General features: G+C 45.3%; 1 protein-coding gene across 2 annotated transcripts; it reads left to right on the top strand.

Annotated features, from left to right (window-relative positions):
- The first annotated feature begins 308 nt into the window (after window positions 1-308).
- Window positions 309-5,536, top strand: TMX1 (thioredoxin related transmembrane protein 1). Of its 2 annotated transcripts, XR_015804292.1 has the most exons (9): window positions 309-611; window positions 715-830; window positions 1,776-1,821; window positions 2,355-2,483; window positions 3,322-3,367; window positions 3,452-3,553; window positions 3,805-3,877; window positions 4,257-4,530; window positions 5,033-5,172. XR_015804292.1 is itself a non-coding variant. In XM_014885908.2 (8 exons), the coding sequence occupies exons 1-8, from the start codon at window positions 430-432 to the stop codon at window positions 4,433-4,435; spliced, it is 873 nt and encodes a 290-aa protein (XP_014741394.2). In that variant the 5' UTR covers window positions 309-429; the 3' UTR covers window positions 4,436-5,536. The 2 variants fall into 2 exon arrangements, 1 of the variants encoding a protein (XP_014741394.2); XM_014885908.2 differs by having other exon boundaries at window positions 4,257-5,536.
- Window positions 5,537-13,640: the final 8,104 nt, after the last annotated feature.

Genomic DNA, 13,640 nt, shown 5'->3' with positions numbered 1-13,640 from the left:
GGATAAGACGCATGCTTTGGAGACAAAGTTGAAAAGTTCAGGTGCGATGAAGAGTTTGGAAGCCTTCATCAGAGAACCCCGACGAGCCCTGAACTGGAGAGGCGCAAGTGCAAAAGGAATTTTGGTTTATTTGAATACGAAACGAGGGTAGGCGGGGCTATACATGAATATGTATTAGGCTTATTGTGTAATCCTAAAATTTTAGGGAATAAATAGTTTGAAGTTTCGGTGTGCATGCTTTGAGAGGAATTATCCCCATGCGCCTCAGCGCTGAATAAACGTATACCTACTCTATAACTTTTATTTCTCACGAGCTACAGAGTTTTATTTCCTGCGGAACGAGCCGGCATTGCAGCTCCCTTCCAATGGCGAGCATTGCGGGACTCGCCGCTGCCGCCTCCCCGCGCTGCCCTCAGGGCGGGCCCGGCCATGACGCGAGGGGAAGGCGGAAGGGAAGGGGGGGGAACCAAGATGGCGGCGCTGAGGGCTCCGCTCTGCGCTCTGCTGTGCCTGGCACTGGCGGCCGCCGCCCGCGCCAAGCCGAGCCCCGTGAAGGTGCTGTCGGACGGGATGTGGCGAGAGCTGCTGCAGGACGAGTGGATGGTGGAGTTGTGAGTGGGGAGCGGCGCGTTGGGGTTGCCCGGGGGGGGGACAGCGTGTGGGGTGGGGTGTGCGGTGCCCGTGTGGGGTGACAGCGCTGTGCCGCTCCCACAGCTACGCGCCCTGGTGTCCCGCCTGCGAGAACCTGCAGCCCGAGTGGGAGAAATTCGCCGAGTGGGGAGAGGACCTGGGGGTGAACGTGGCCAAGGTGGATGTGACAGAGCAGCCAGGTGAGAGGGGCTGGGAAGGGTTCCTGAATCCCCCGGGATTTTTGGGTGTTGAGGGATTTGGGGGCGCTCATCTCCAATGTGTGCTTGTGGGAGGCAAGCTAATAGGGGTAATAAAAGTGTTTTGCTCATCTCTACCAAATTCTGTGTGACTAAAACGCCTTGATCTTGCTTAATAGAATCCCAGAATATTTTGGTTGGGAGGGACTTTAAAACCCATCCCATTCCACCCCACTGCCCCACCTTCCACTGTCCCAGGCTGCTCCAAGCCCCGTCCACCCTGCCCTTGGACACTTCCATGGATCCAGGAGCAGCCACAGCTTCTCTGGGCACCCTGTGCCAGGTTTCACACAGGAACCTCCAGCCCTCCTCACAAGAAGGAGACTGTCAGATAGTAAATAAAATAAGGAAAATGGATACACTATAATGGATAAAGAGAATTAGGGGTTTTCTTCAGAATATGATTTCAAGGAGATTTTTTGGCCATACTTTTGAAGCAAAAAATAAGGTTTCAGCTCTCCCTCTCCTGAAACTCTCCTGTCTCTGTGGGATTTGTAAGCCTGGCCTTCCCTGTGTTGATCTTTCTCCAGAGTCACTTTGCTTTTGAAGCTTGCCTCTCTTGGATTATTTTCTTCAGGGTTTCTGCAGGCTGCAGATCATGTGTGCAAAGGAGAGTGTGTCCCTCTGAAAAGCTACAGCCAAAACACTCCAATGGAGCACTTATCCCTGGATATCTTATTTTCCCCATGGATAAACTTCTTTGCTCTTTATCCAGGGACATTTTTTTAGTGTTTTTTGTGCTGCTTTGACATGCACAAGGTCGTGTTGGATTGCATTGAAAGATTGATACTTAGACCTACCTTTGTATTTTGGGGTGTTACAACATTTCTTGCCTCTTTTTTTTCCATAAAAATACTCAAAGTACTTTTAAAATCACTTTTCTTACAGGGTTAAGTGGACGATTTATCATCACAGCCCTCCCTACCATCTATCAGTAAGTGCACAACACAGCAGGATTTTTTGGGGGGTGAGAGTGAGCATTTTTTCCCTCTGTTTTTTGGCACAAATAAATGAGATTTATTATGCTCTTTAAGAATAGGAGCTGTTTTTTCATTGACACAACCACTGTCTCACCTGTGACCTTGTGCTGCCAAATGATTTCTTTTCCTTTCCCTTCAGGCCTTATTTATTCTGCCTTTTCATGGGTGTTTCTGTTTTGCAATTGTTTTTCTGTAGGTTGATCTTCAGTGCAGGTGTGTAGCAAGGGCTTTAGGAAGATCATTATCTTTTTTTTTTTTTTAATAGAATCACAGCCTGAAGCAGTGTTCTGGAAATAAGAGTTAGTCCAGGTGTTTGGGAAATATTTTTTAGAGGCAATATCAACTAAAAAAATTAACGCTGAAAAAGTGAATGTGAAAAAATAGACAAGGTGATGGGAGGGGATTTGTTGGATTGAAACAAATGCTGCACTTGGTGCTTGGATCATATAAAAGAAAGGATTTTATTGTTTTTGTTGTTGTTTTACAGCTGCAAAGATGGAGAGTTCAGGAGGTACCAGGGAGCAAGGACTAAAGCTGCCTTCATCAATTTCATCAGTGATGAGGAATGGAAATCCATTGAACCAGTGTCCTCCTGGTTTGGTCCTTCCTCTTTCCTGTAAGTTTGGGGTCGGTTACTAAGAAATAATAAATTCTAATAATTAATAATAAATCCTTTTTTTTGTAAGAATTAATTATCAGATGTCCTGAGGTGTGTCCTGCTCCCTGTTCCCAGCTCTGTGTGAACGTGGTGGGTGTGTGACTGTCCTAATTCTTCCTCAGCTGTGGGAGGGTTGTCACCATAGCAGAGGTGACCTGAGCATTGTCACCATAGCAGAGATGTCCCCAAGGTTTTCTTTAAGGCTTGAAAAGGTTGTGGTGGCTGCATTGTTTCCTAAACTCTTGTAGGAACCTTGCTGACCCTTGGTTTCTGTGACACTGAGATGGTTTTGCCCAGTTAAATCCTAGGAAACTTCTTCCATTATCACAGGGGGATTCTCCATCAGGAGCTGACAGGAAAAAGGGGAATGGGTTCAAACTGCCAGAAGGGAAATTTATTTTTGATATGTGGAAGGAATTCCTGGCTGTGAGGGTGGTTCTTTTACAAAGTATTATTCCACACCAAGGAGTGTGTGAAACTGGGTATTAACTTATCTAAGTTCTCCATTTTCGGTATTCAGACACCAAACTTAAGTGTCTGAAGGTGTCTCAGCTCTTATAACCTGATTTTCTTTTAATAGCTTAATTTTTTGTTTTAATAAAACCTCCTGATGGTTTTTTCTTAATATCTTGGCTGGAGTTCCAGCTGGCTTCTCACAGCCCATTGGTGCAGACAGAACAGAAAAGTAACTTGAAATTCACATGTCAGCAGATAAAAGTTAAAGAAATTTGGGAATTTATAGCTGTGTAAGCTGATTTCAAAATGTTCTCACTTCCTCTTTTCTGCTTTGTTTCAGGATGAGCAGCATGTCAGCCTTGTTCAAGTTGTCCATGTGGATCAGGGTATCTGCTTACATCTCTACTTCCTTTTATCCTCAGTATGAAATTCAGCTCTTGCTGAAATGATTCTCTTGTCTTTTATTCCAGCATGGCCATGGCTATTTAACAGAAAACCTTGGAATACCAGTCTGGGGCTCTTATGCTGTTTTTGGATTGGCAACTCTGTTCTTAGGAATGGTCCTGGGACTTGTAAGTGAAGTCCTTGGGCTGATTGTGAATTTATTGCACTCGTGCTGCCTCCACCTCAGTTTTGGGGTGGGGTTTTGAGGTACCCTGAGCTGGAACACAGGGATGGGGAGCAGGATGGAGGCCCCCATAATCCATGGATGGGATCCACCTGAGGGTAAATGGTTGGACTTGATCTTAAAAGTCTTTTCCAGCCTAAACAATTCCAATGTGCAGAATATTTGAGAGTTTCAGCTTGGATTTCTTTTTTCCAGATGATGGTGTTCCTGGCAGACTGCATCTGTCCCTCCAAAAGGCACAGACCACCACAGCTCCAATCTCAGCCAAGTAAGCCCACAGCAAACTTCCAATTCAGTGAAGCTGTTTGGTAAATCTCATTTATAGAAAATATTAAAGAAATCCTGCTGTCTTGCAGGATGTGACTTGGAGTGTAGAACTTTGCATTTGGGATTTACGTCTCACCCTTAGGGTTTATAGTGGGTTGAGATTTTCTCTTTTGTAAAACTGGGGTATTTTTAAAACTGGTTTTAGGGATAGAATAATTTTTGAGAGCATTTTCCTACCTGCAAGACATGAAATTCCACATGGGCAGGGAGAGAAAATCGAGTGGAGCTCTCAGTGTTGCCGTGCTTGCCCGTGATGTTAAAAAAGTGGATTTTACTTGGGAATCGTATTTATTTATGCATTTTTTTCCTTTCTCCTTGAGGGAAACAAGGTCCAGAGTCAGCTCACCTGCTGAAAAACAGGTATGAAGAGCAAGAAGCAGATGAGGGAGATATCTCAGATGATGAAACAGAGAGGAAGGAGGGGAACAAGAGAGACTCATCCCCCAGCGGTGTCCGGCAGCGCCCAGTGCCCAGTGCTGCTCCTCTGGAGAAATCTTAGCTGCCTTTGCATCAGGATTAGTGTTTGAGTCAGCCACTCAAAGGGAGATCCATGTCAAATCCTTCAGCTTGAAGAGGAGAATGACTCCTGGCTTGGTAATGTTGCTGCATTTTTTGAATTCGGAGGAAATAATAATTAAAAAAAAAAAAAAAAGAAAAAAAATTGAAATCCAAAGGATCCAAGGTATCCCAAAGGAAAATTTGCTGTTGCAAATGGCTGGGACTTCTCTTGTCTGTGTGCAGAGAAGTGCCAAGGAATGATTGCTGTGGCTTCTGGAATGTTCCCTAGGGATTATTTGGAAGAGAATGTAAACCAGAGTCGTTCTTGCATTAGGGAGCATTAGCAAGGAAAATGCACTCACCTGGATGTTGGTGAAACCTCCCAAAAGGGTTCCCTGCTCTTGTACTGTTCTTCAGTACAAACCTCTCCAGCTGTGCCCTGAAGAAATGCTGAGGGGAAAAAGTTCCTTTAGTTATGGAACTAAAATTCCTTTAGTTAGGCTTTTTACATGACAAAACCTGCTTTTTGCTATGACAATGAGTGCTACAAACCCCCCCAAACCTTTTTTTTTTTTTTTTTTTTTTCCTTAACAAAAAGCTGGAACTTAGCACAAGCACTCTGCAGTGGGCTCCTCTGGCTGACCAGAAACCTGCTGCTTGCATCAATTCCTTCCAGAAGAGGCTGTAAAAAACTCTGTGAGCTTCTTGGCAAAAGTAATTTTTTTCTCTAGGAACAAGTGACAAGCAGCACCTTCAAGTCTTGTCTGTCTCTGTGACTCCACGTGGGAAGAGTTTACACACACAGAGTTCTCTGTGCAAATCCTCTCCATTCCTCCTCCTGGATGCCAGCAGGACTCTGCTTGTTTTTTTTAATCCATCATTTCTTAGTCAAATCTTGCTGCAAATCCATGCAGGCTTGAAGTTAAAATAACTCCTTTCTATTTCTTTTACTTTTTAATTTTTTTTTTTCATATTTTCACCAAAACCATTTTGGAGCATTAAACCTGAATTTTTTTCTTTAAAAAAAAATAGTTTACTCATGTCTGTATGGTGTTTGTTTTCACTCTGTATAGAAATAAAAAGAATGCACATGCCCATTGGACCAGTGTTGTAAAGAGTTTTCCATATTCTTTTAATTAAATTTTAATTAAATTCCAAAGTTTTTGCAAGAGGAGGATGAGCCTAATACTGAGCACATTTAGATTTTTTGGACAAGCCTGTTTCTGATTTTTTGTTTATTAGTTTGTTTAGCTTTATGGGTTTTTAGCTTTTATTTGTAGTTATTTAGTTTTTTTTAGTATTTAGTTTTTATTTGTAGTAATTTAGTGGGGTTTTTTTTTCTAATTGTTCATTTGACTTCTTCCTTTTTTTTTTCTTTTCTCTACATTGGTGCTCTGGAATGACTTGACTTCAAATATTAGAAAGATAAACTGATGTTTAAAAGGGTCTTTTTTGGCTAAAATCTGAGTGTCCCTGTCCTTTTTTCAAGATAAAACCTCTCCTGCTGTTGGGATAAAGGCCAGAATTGCCCTTAAGGTGTTGATTTTGTGGAATTGCCTTAAATCCCCTGAAAGTTTCCATCTTTCAGCCTTTGTCACTCACAAATAAAGCAATAAATCAATAAATACTGAGGAGGAGCAGTAGCATATTTTTGATCAATGGTGGTTTTTCAGTTTGGAGGGGGTTGGAGAAAACAGAAATGTTGTAGCTGGTAGGAAAAAGTGTTGAATTGTTTTAAAAGCTGAACTCTTCTCCCTCCACTTGGGATATATTGAAATGTAGCTTTTCTAATTGCAGAGGTTTCTCATTTTTCAATTTCACAACCAAACTTGGTGCAATATTGAGAAGACACCCTGCTGACTTTTGGCTAATATTTAATTTAAAAAACACCCAACCTTTCCTTTGTTGTGCTGGACTTGTGGGCTCCTGCTTGGACAAGAACTTCCAGCATTAATTCACTTTTTTTTTTTTTCCCTCTGCCTGCTGCTCATTTCTCCCTGCCTTAGGCACTGAACCAAATCCCAAATCTGCCTTGTGGGAATCCAGCCCCTGTGTGTAACTCCTGCTTGGATTATCCATAATCCCAACACAATCCTGTGTTTGCTAATCTCACCCTTCATATTTTATATAATATTATAGTTTTGTCCTGTGAATATTTAAGTTCCTTGATTTCTTTTTGTTTTAAAAAAATCTCTATTCCAAAGATGTTTACTGGGGCTGAGCAATGTAACCTGAGTGTAAGAGCCTGTCCTTTGTGTGTTTTAATGTTGCTTAAATATCAATTTTGTAAAAACCACACTGCCCTTTCCATATCACCTGGACCAGGCCTGTTTCACTCCAGAAAGAATTAATGACCTGTAACAATAATTTTGTTTTTCAGAGAATCTTCAAGTAAAAAAAAAAAAAAAAACAACAAACCCACCAGTTTTGGATTCCTGTGTTTGTGTCTTTTTTTTTTTTTCTGGTCAGGTTCTTGCTGCTTTGTGATGGAGCAGCTGCTTCCATGGACAAAAATTGTTACCCTGAAGCTAAAAAATGTTTTTTTGAAAAGTCAGGTTTGAATAATAAATCAAAGTAAAGCTGCACTGAGTGATTTTTTTAGTCAAGACTGGTTTGGGTCTTTTGGCTGATGGTTCCAATGGTTTGGGAAGGAGCTTTCACTCGTGCCAGAAATGGTAATAAAATATAGTTTTGTGTAGCAAAAAATGTAGGCTGGAGTTGACAAATGATTTTTAAAATTCATTTTTTTTGTGTTTTCTGTTTTCTGTGGTCACCTAAAACTCATGTGAGGGGTGTGACATCTACAGGGGGGCCCCTCCCTTCCCACACTGCATCCAACCCCAGCAGCTGCAGGGATCAACACTGGCATTAATCCTGGAGTGGGAAGCTTAATTCCAATTTATGGCAGCTCTGAGGCTTCGTGGGGAGGAGACAAATCCAGACAAGGAATGCTCAGAGCTCTGCCTGTTCCTTCCCTTCCCTCCACCTCTGCCCTTGGGAATGGCTGCTGAGGATGTGGTAGCTCTGAATGGGTGTGGAATTTTCTGGAAAAGTGCAATAATGCTCTTAGCTGCTCCCTGACAGGAGTAAGGAATTGAGAATCCCACAGGAACTCAGGATCCAATCCTCACTCCCCTCCTCTTCCACTCTCAACAGGAAATAATAGCAGGAGGAAAAAAAAAACCAAAAAAACAAGGGGAAAATCAAACTGAAGTATTTTTTTAGATATTAAAATTGCTAGGAATGGCTTGATGGGAAAGAAAAGTCTGGGAATTGTTGGCTGTTGGTGTTTGCCAGATTGCCAAAGGTTGGGCTGGAAATCAGTGTGATCATGGTTGATGGAGAAATTCCAGTGTTTAGCACGGGTTTAGAAACACCAAATACAATCTCAATTGTAAGGTTTCTTTGCTTTAAGCAGGGGGAATTGTGTTTCCTGCAGGTGTTTTGGTTTTGGAGTTCTTGGTTTGACCAGGACAAAATCACCTTTGGCTCTGAGTTTATTCCATGGCTGATTCCCCACTCTTGGATCAGCTTTTCTTTACCTTCCAAACTCCCACCTCCATTAATCCTGACTTTCTAGAAGAGATTCTGCCTGAACCTGCCCTTTTACCTCCTTGAAACTTCCCAGCCACAAATTTTACTTCCATTTAGCCTTGCTTACAGAAATTCCCTTTCACTGCAAGGCAGATCCAAAGGGACAACTTTGAGGTCTTTGGAATTCTGCCTGCCTCGGGTGGGATCCCAAAAACCAGGAGGAATCCTGGGCAGGAAGGATTGAGGTGGATGTGAATGATGTCCTTTGAAGTGAAATCCCTGTGAACATCAGAGGGGGGAAAAGCACCAGTGAAATGTGTGTGTCTCCAAAAGGTTTTTTTCCTAAATGAAATTATGTCTCTATCAAGGAGTTTTTAAAGTGCCAAATGAGAAACCATCAGTACAAGGTCACTGTTGAAGATAACATTTTTCTCAGCTGTGCTTTTCCTCCCAGAATCTTTCTGTTTTGCTAAGCCTGGACCTCAATGCCCTTTTTTTCCCCTTTTATGTGACTGCTGATTCCTCAGGAAGATTCTCTCTGGATTTTCCTTTAAATTCCTTGGCAGGTGGATGTATCAAGAATCAAGGAAAAGCTGTGTTTGGAGTAAAGATTTCTGGGGTTTGGGATAAATGGTTCTCCAAGGATAAGCAGCCATTTCTCCTTCTTCCTCCTTCTCTCATCCCCTTGTCAAATATTTGGGAACTCTTTGAAGTGTGGTCTTTATCCTTCCTTCCTTGTTCCTGGAATCCTTCCTGGAATCCTTCCTGGAATCTTTCCTTGTATTCCCCAGGTTTTTCTGTGGGCTCTGTGTGTTCCCAGGAGCAGGAATGTCACCCTGTGTGCCCACTTTAGAACATCACGTGTTCTCCAGAATTCCCAAAGGTTTTGAGATGCTGCAGGCTCTGTTGAGAGCAGCGATGCCACAACTCGAGAGCTGGTCCATGAAATCCCTGCGTCAGAGGGATAAAACCCAAACATTCCTGAAATCTGTGTTGTTCAGGGAGGCCGCTCCCCGGTTGTAATCCCGGTGTTTTCAGCTCGGTCAGGCTGATGGGTGTGGTGACAATTTGCTGAGGAGCTGTCAGGGTGATGCATCACTTGTCAGAGCCCTCAGTGAGGGTGATCCTTTCCTTTCCTTTCCTTTCCTTTCCTTTCCTTTCCTTTCCTTTCCTTTCCTTTCCTTTCCTTTCCTTTCCTTTCCTTTCCTTCCTTTCCTTTCCTTTCCTTTCCTTTCCTTTTCCTTTCCTTTCCTTTCCTTTCCTTTCCTTTCCTTTCCTTTCCTTTCCTTTCCTTTCCTTTCCTTTCCTTTCCTTTCCTTTCCTTTCCTTTCCTTTCCTCTTTCCTTTCCTTTCCTTTCCTTTCCTTTCCTTTCCTTTCCTTTCCTTTCCTTCCTTTCCTTTCCTTTCCTTTCCTTTCCTTTCCTTTCCTTTCCTTTCTTTCCTTCCTTTCCTTTCCCATCCATCCTCTTTTCAACGACCCTGGGGTCTGAGCTTTCCCTGGAGTTTTCCACCTGTATTTTTAAGCAAGAGATTCAACACCCAACCCTGCCAGGACCTGCTGGCCCCGGGCGGAGAGTTGTTTTTTTGGGATGCTCTTCTGGAATTCTGCATCCAGCCACCATGGGGTGTGTTGCAGTGAGACCTCGCTGGGAGGAGAGGCTGCCTCGCAGAAACGCCATAAAGAAACCTTTAAAATCGGTATTTTTGCAAGATTTTCTGATTGCAATCCCTCCTGTGGTTGCTGGAAATGCCTCATTTGTCTCCTGCACGCCCGGGAAAAGGAGAAGCCGGGTGGAACCTGGTGAAATTCGGGCTGGATCCGGCTGCAGGTCAGGTGGGGAAGGTGCAGGTGGGGCTCCTTCTTCTGCCTCGGGAGCAGCTCCGGGACATCACTCCTTGCTTTTATTAGCATAATTGGGAGTTTAGGATAATTAGGACTAATACTTAATGCCCCTCACGCTGCTCTAAACAGATCTGCTCAGGCTGAGTGTGCTTAAGTAGATTTTCATATTTAAAAGTATTTTTTAAAAGAGTTTTGAGCACATTTCCTAAAGGGCTGCTCCAACTTGACTCCAGAGAGTTGTGGAAGAGGTGAGGCCAGAAGAAATGAAAGGAACCATCCGACCACATGGTGGCAACGTGGAGATGCTACAGGAGGATTGTTTGGATTGCTGTGCTTCCCTGAAGGAATTTTCACTTCTGCAGAGACACCTGAAATTAATTCCTGGCTTCAAAGAGGGTTGTAAAAGCAGGAAATGTAAATATTTTCATCTGTGTCACCTGCCCCTGTGGATGGTGACAGTGGCATGGACCAAACAAATGAAAAAAGCAGTTTTATGGATTGGTGAGAGCTTTCTGAATGAAAGGATGGCAGGAAATGAATAATTAAGGCTGAGCCAGAGGAAGTGCAGTGGGAAGGCACCTGGCAGAGGGATGGGGTTTGGCTGAGGTAACAACAGCACAGGGAAATCTCCAACTCCTGCACTGGGCTTTCCACAGATGGATTTGTTTTGTGGAGATTGAGATCATCACTTGCATTTCCAGGCCTGGGAGTGAACAATGAAATATTGGGAGGCTGAGGAGGGATTTTTGGCTCTCCACAATGCCCTGAGAGAGGGGGCAGCCAGGGGGGATTCAGGCTCCTGCTCCCAGGAACAGGGACAGGAGGAGAGGAAACAGCCCCAGGTCATGCCAGGGGAGGTCAGGTTGGACATCAGGAGGAGTTTCTTCATGGAAAGGATGGTCAAGCACTGGAACTGCCCAGGGAGGTGCTGGAGTCCCCAGCAGGACTCTAAATCCCCCAGGGATTTAAAAGCCATGTGGATGTGGCACTTGGGGACATGGGGCACTGGTGGCCTTGGCAGTGCTGGGGGGAATGGTTGGACTTGATGATTTTAGAGGGTTTTTCCAACCTCAACGATTCCAAGATTCCATGAAGCTGTCCAGAGCACTCTGTCTTCCATGGCAGGTGTGTCCTCAAAACCTGCTGGGATTTCCTTGCCCAGCTCTGTCCTGCTCATTGTGACTTTTCCCACTCATCGTGCTGGACCAGGAAAAGGGAGCCAGCAGAGAAGAGAACTTGGGAAGGCAGGAGATGGGAGGATTCCAGGCAGGAGCAGCGTTTTGGCTGCTCCAGGGAGAGCTGGGCTGCTCTGTGTGTGCTCCTCACTGGAATTCTGTGGAGGGGAAGCAAAGCTCTGAATGGGCAGGTGGTGAGCAGAGCCCAATCTGCCCCGGGGCTCTGCCTGTGCTGCAGCTGCAGATCTCAGGATTTTCTGCCCTGTGAATGAATATAAAAAACCCAGTTTTCTCTTTGAGGGATTTTTTTCCCCTCCGTTGGCTGCGGCGCCGGAGCCAAATCCGTGGTGTGCCCACGCCTGGCGTGCGTGTCCTGGCAGGATCCCCGGCAAGGCTGGGCTCTGCTGGATGTCCTGGGGGACACAACAACCTGGTGCCACCTGGCCTGTGCCACAGGACAGCTGTGACCCGTGGGGATGTGCCCACCTTGGACCCTGGAACTGCTGGAAATGTCTGCATGGGTCAGGTTGCAAAGAAATGGAATGTGGGAGCTCAGGGAATAATCCTGACCTGGAAGGAGAATGTGGGAAGGGAGGCTTGGGTATTTAAATTTGGTGTCCAACCTGGAGAAGGGAAGGATTCAGGGAGACATTAAAACCTTTCCAGTGCCTTAAATGGGCCCCAAGAGAGCTGGAGAGGGACTTGGGACAAGGCATGGAGGGACAGGACAAGCGAGAATGACTTCAAGCTGGAAAAAGGGTAGATGGAGGTTGGATATTGGGAAAGAAATCTTGACTGTGAGGGTGGGAGGCCCTGGCCCAGGGTGCCCAGAGAAGCTGTGGCTGCCCCTAGATCCCTGGAAGTGTCCAAGGCCAGGGCTTGGAGCAACCTGGGACAGTGGAAGTTGTCCCACTGGATGGATTTAAGGTCCCTTCCAATCCCAAAAGTTCTATGCCTTTGAAATCCCTCATTGCTGAGTTTTGAGATAAGACTTTCTCCATAGCATCTTTGGCATAAATTAACTGCATTGATTATCTGTTGGCTCCAGCACCTGGAACAGGCAGAACAATGTCACAAACCAGTTTAGTGCTGCTCCCCATAACAAACAGGAGGACATGGAAATGGACTCAGTGATCCTTGTGAATCCTTCCAACTCCGTGACTCTTTTCTGTGATTCAATGACATTTGTAGGAGATTTTTCCACACCCCCATGAGCTGCAGGAGGAGCTTGCTGGTCCCTGCAGGCAGAGCAGCTCCAGCACGGAGCTGTTTCCAGATCCTGCTTCATCCAGGAGCAGGAACAGCAGCTGAGGCAGAGATGCAGGATCTTGTTTTGGAGATTTCCCATTTCTGGTACCATTAACCCTCCACTGGCCTCTGGGTTATTTTCTCAGCTGGGCTGATTAATCATTCCCTGTCCCTTTAGTCTCTGGGCCATCTCCTCAATCCTTTCAATCCCAACATGTATTTCTATTTATCAGGCCTTTCCCGTGGATATTTTTTTTCTGGCTGGCTTTGCAGACATGGTTTATTTACAAATCTGCCCAGAATTGGCTCCAAGTGACGTGGGTGCTGGTTGAAGGAAAGCTGATTTTTGACAAAGTCAGCACAAGAATGGGAACAGATGGGGACATTGATGGATTTGGTTTTGCTAAATGTTGTCCTCCTGCAAATCAGCTCGCTTTTTCCCTATTAGCATAAGAAGCAGCAAAAAAGGATTTAATTTCTCTAAACATTTCCCCTTAATGATCCACCTCTCCAGCTCGGAGATGTATATGGCTGCTTATCAGCAGAGCAGCTGAATTCCTTCCACCGAGAATTGACTGAGATTTTAAGGTGATTTTTGGCATTTCTCCTTCCCTGGGGTGAGAGCTGTGCTTGGGAGAGGTGGTTGCTGTTTTGAAGTGGTATCAGTTCAGGGGTTTATATGTGTTTAGTTGATTTAACCAAGTGATTTTTATTGTTTTAAATTCGATTTTTGATTTTTGAAGGCGCGTTTTGGTGCTGCCGTCCCCAATTGTCACTGGTGAGCTCTGTACCTGTATCCAGCATCCACAGAGCTGCATCCCCGTGGCCCTTGGATGCAGGAGGGGCAGGAGGAGGTGGGAGAAGCCCAGAGGAAAATAATTTCCCAAGTTTTGGGCTGGAATGAGCATGCAGCAGGGATGGAATCAGCACACAGCAGCATTGGGCATCGAGTGCTGCAGCACTCACAAGGTGCTGGCACCATCCTCTGCCAAGAACCTCAGGAAAACCTGGCCCAATTCCACACAGGGAGCAGCCCTGGCACAGCCCCAGGGCTTTGTCTTTCCCTCACTACCTGCCCACAGAGGAGATAAATCCCAGAGAATCCTCCTCCAGCCTTCCTCCATCCTGGAGTGTGGCAGAGCCACTGTCCCCCCTCACACCCCCCAGTGTGACCATCCAGGGAAGCTCAGCTACCCCAAAATGCTGAAAGCACCATGAGGTTGGTGCCCTCCTCACCCTCCCAGCCAGGAATTCCCAATTCCCAATATCCCATCCATCCCTGCCCTCTGGCAGTGGGAGCCATTCCCTGTGTCCTGTCCCTCCATCCCTTGTCCCCAGTCCCTCTCCATCTCTCCTGGAGCCCCTTTAGGTGCCCTCAGCTCTCCCTGGATCCTTCTCCTCTCCAG

This window comes from Sturnus vulgaris, chromosome 6 (genome assembly GCF_052056855.1).
Source record: "Sturnus vulgaris isolate bStuVul1 chromosome 6, bStuVul1.hap1, whole genome shotgun sequence".
NCBI lineage: Eukaryota > Metazoa > Chordata > Aves > Passeriformes > Sturnidae > Sturnus > Sturnus vulgaris.
Note: the sequence above shows the minus strand (reverse complement) of the source record. Positions and strands in the feature narration are given on the sequence as shown.